The sequence below is a fragment of the Capsella rubella genome, unplaced genomic scaffold, assembly GCF_000375325.1.
Source record: "Capsella rubella cultivar Monte Gargano unplaced genomic scaffold, Caprub1_0 scaffold_2, whole genome shotgun sequence".
Lineage (NCBI taxonomy): Eukaryota > Viridiplantae > Streptophyta > Magnoliopsida > Brassicales > Brassicaceae > Capsella > Capsella rubella.
The window spans coordinates 7,009,192-7,012,396 of record NW_006238922.1 but is presented as its reverse complement, the minus strand read 5'-3'; the positions used below and the strand labels follow the sequence as shown (position 1 = coordinate 7,012,396).

General features: G+C 28.5%; 1 protein-coding gene across 1 annotated transcript in view; it reads right to left on the bottom strand.

The window, feature by feature from the left end:
* Positions 1-1,793, bottom strand: part of LOC17895742 (FBD-associated F-box protein At1g61320) — a 2,455-nt gene extending 662 nt beyond the window's left edge. The window contains exons 1-2 of the mRNA XM_006303048.2: positions 882-1,793; positions 40-207 (exon numbers count right to left, since the gene is read on the bottom strand). Of these exons, the coding sequence (XP_006303110.2) occupies positions 40-207; positions 882-1,793 (1,080 nt within the window). The remainder of the gene's footprint in view (positions 1-39; positions 208-881) is intronic.
* Positions 1,794-3,205: the final 1,412 nt, after the last annotated feature.

Sequence of the window (3,205 nt, the reverse complement as noted above, 5' to 3'; positions counted from 1 at the left end):
GAGAGAGAGAGAGGGAAAGAGAGGAAGAGAGAAACGTACATCGATCACAACACGTTCGAGTTTAGGGCATTCTTTAAGGAATTCTGCGATATCAAAAAGAGTGCAAAACGTTAGAGCTTTGAATGAAATATGAAATTTTATTAAGTTCTCAAACTTGAAAGGCCGCTTTTCTAGCTTTCCTCCTCCTACGTATTTATTCGTGAGAGCCTACACAAAATATGTGAAAACACCATCAAAACTCACTCTAAACCAAGAACAAATGATTATGAAGAAAATAAAATGGAGAGAATCATATGTGGAGAAAAACAGCTCACAATTTTATTCTCAATATGATGAACATTCTCTATCAATCATCCAAATAGATATGCAAAGTATACTCTAAAGTTCAACCACTTTAAGAATGATGCATGTGCACACAAAAAAAAATCTAAATTTGAAGGAATAGATTTAGGGTAATTTTTTGATCACATACAAATTGGACTATTGTTAGTTCATATGTACATTGAAGTAAATCTTATTTAGAAAATGTATTAAATTATTATACCATGTAAGTCTACAAATCTTATCTAAAATCATTTAATAAGTAGATAAAGTAAGTCAAATGTGTAAAAACAAAGATAAACATCCTACTTTTAAAAGCTGCATTAGCGCTCGCAAAAAAATAGAGACTCTCATAATGAAACCATATGAAACATATACACGCTAAGGAACTCATTCTCCATTAATCATGATAACCTAAATAATTCATGTCACTTATACTATATCTAGCGAACAATAATAACGTTTTCTGAAGTAAAAATAAAACTAAAAAGTAACATTTATACATGCAAAGAATAAATTTGAAAAAAAAAATATGTGTATTAGATAAAAAAATAATATACCTCAAGAAAGATGGTCGTTGTTGTGAGGACAAAAACTTTTGTAAAAAAATTCATGCTATTAACCACCAAGTTAGACGGATCGTAATAACTTTGACTAAAATTCCGATTATAATGGAGATTTGCCTCTTTGAGTGTGTATGTACTCACAAAGTTAAATTTAATGGCATATCCATCATACTGGTAATTTTCTAGAGAGGGTGCGTTCAAACTGATGACCCAAAGATCTCGTATATAAGACAAAACCAGCGATTTGAATTTCTTGTGATCCGGAGCATGGATGCTCAACATGCCATCCATGCATAAGCAATTGATTAATTCCACTGATTCGAGGTGGATGCAGTTGGTGAAAACTACGTCTATTGTCTCTTTCATCACCTCGATACGCATAAGTGAGAGTGTCCTCAAAAGCTTTAAACCTTTTGGAGAATTATCTACCATGTCAAACTTACATGATCGCAGCTTTAAATGTTGAAGAGTCTCCACGACCGAGAAATTGATCGGGATCTCCATAACTTTCTTGGATTTGGAGAAATCTAAGACAATCTCTTGGATGTTTTTCCCAAGGCATGTATTGATCCATGAGATTATTTTATCTTCTATCCCAAGATGATTGATAACCAAAATGAATCTGTGAATATCTGATCCTTTATATTGATTAATGACTTCTTCGATGATGCTAACAGCCTCTAACTGACTTCTTCTTCTAGAATAGATGCCACTGAAATCGAGGATACGAGATTGTATATTTGTGCTCACAAATCTTTTGGATAGGATACGGTTTCGTAAAAGAGATTTGACTGGAAGAAACATGGAGATGATGTGCTCCACGATATCATCAGGAATTGTTTGAGTAAGTTTCATCATCTTATTTGAGGATTCTCCCATTTTTCTTCTCTTGGGAAAAAATGCCATGGATTTTTTACTAGTATTAAGATATGATTACACACACACATATATGTATTAATTAAATATATATATATATTATAATATGGAAACATATGGTTTGCTTTCCTTTTAGTTAAATTTAGTTTTTTCTTTTTAGAAATATATAATTTACTTTTACTATAAATTTAACTTTAATAACAAAAATTCTGGCTTATCTTTAGAATTTTTTTTCACATTACCTTTACTTATATTAATTAATTAGATATATTATAAATCTTTTAGAGCCATTTCTTAACAAGAAATTTTTTTTTCTAATTAATTGTTTGTATGTTAGCTGTATAAAAAGTTTTCCATATACATTATCATATAGAGTTGAACATATTTATGACTAACTTAATTTAAATAAATGTCAAAAATAAAAATAAGATTTTGGAGAAAAAAGTTAACAATATGTTTAGTTATGTTAATTAAATATATAAAAAATCTTATAGAGTCATTTATTACCAATAAAATTAAATTTTTATTTAATGTGTATGTATGTTAGCTGTATAAAATATTTTCCATATACAATTATTCTTATAGAGTTAAACATATTTAATTATTTATTACAAACTTGATTTTAATAGGTTAAAATGATTTTGAAGAACAAAGTTAACAATATGTAGTTATGTTAATTAACTATATACGAAAATCTTTTAGAGTCATTTATCACCTAAAATTAATATTTTTCTTTAGTATTAGCTGCATAATTATTTTTTACATATACATTATCATATAGAGTTTAACATATTTAATTATTTATTACTAACTTGATTCAATAGGTGGCCAAAGAAATTATGTTTTTGACATATAATAATTTGTAACTTATAATTTCAATTGTGTTTAGGTTCATCTCACATATTTCATAATGTTAAAGCCAATTTGGAATGTGTTGAGAATTGAGAGATTCATGATCTTTCCTGTTTTATTTAATTAAGTTTAGGAGGAATTTCAAAAATACCCCTTTTCAGATACCACTTTTGAAAAATACTAATTTTTTCAAATTTCATCAAAAACTCACTAAAAATTTGAATTTATCCAAAAATGTGTATAAACTTATACAGATATAAACAAGTTACATTTATATGTTTGTAAAATTATATACATATTTTATGAATACTGTATAAATAATTTTTCAAACCTTTTAAAAAACATTGTAAAAAATTTAAAAACTTTGTAAACCATGTTTAAATCCTTTTAAAACCTTATAAATATTTTGATCGGTCTTGTAACGCCCCGACCGCCATCTCTCCAATGGGCCGCATATTCAAAACCAGCCCATAAGTCCACCTAGTCCTGGGCGAAAAAGCCGAACCGAATGCACCGAACCGAAACCGAACCGAAAAAGTCTTCTTCTTCTTCTTCTTCTTCTTTCTTCTTTTTCTTCTTTCTTCTTCGTC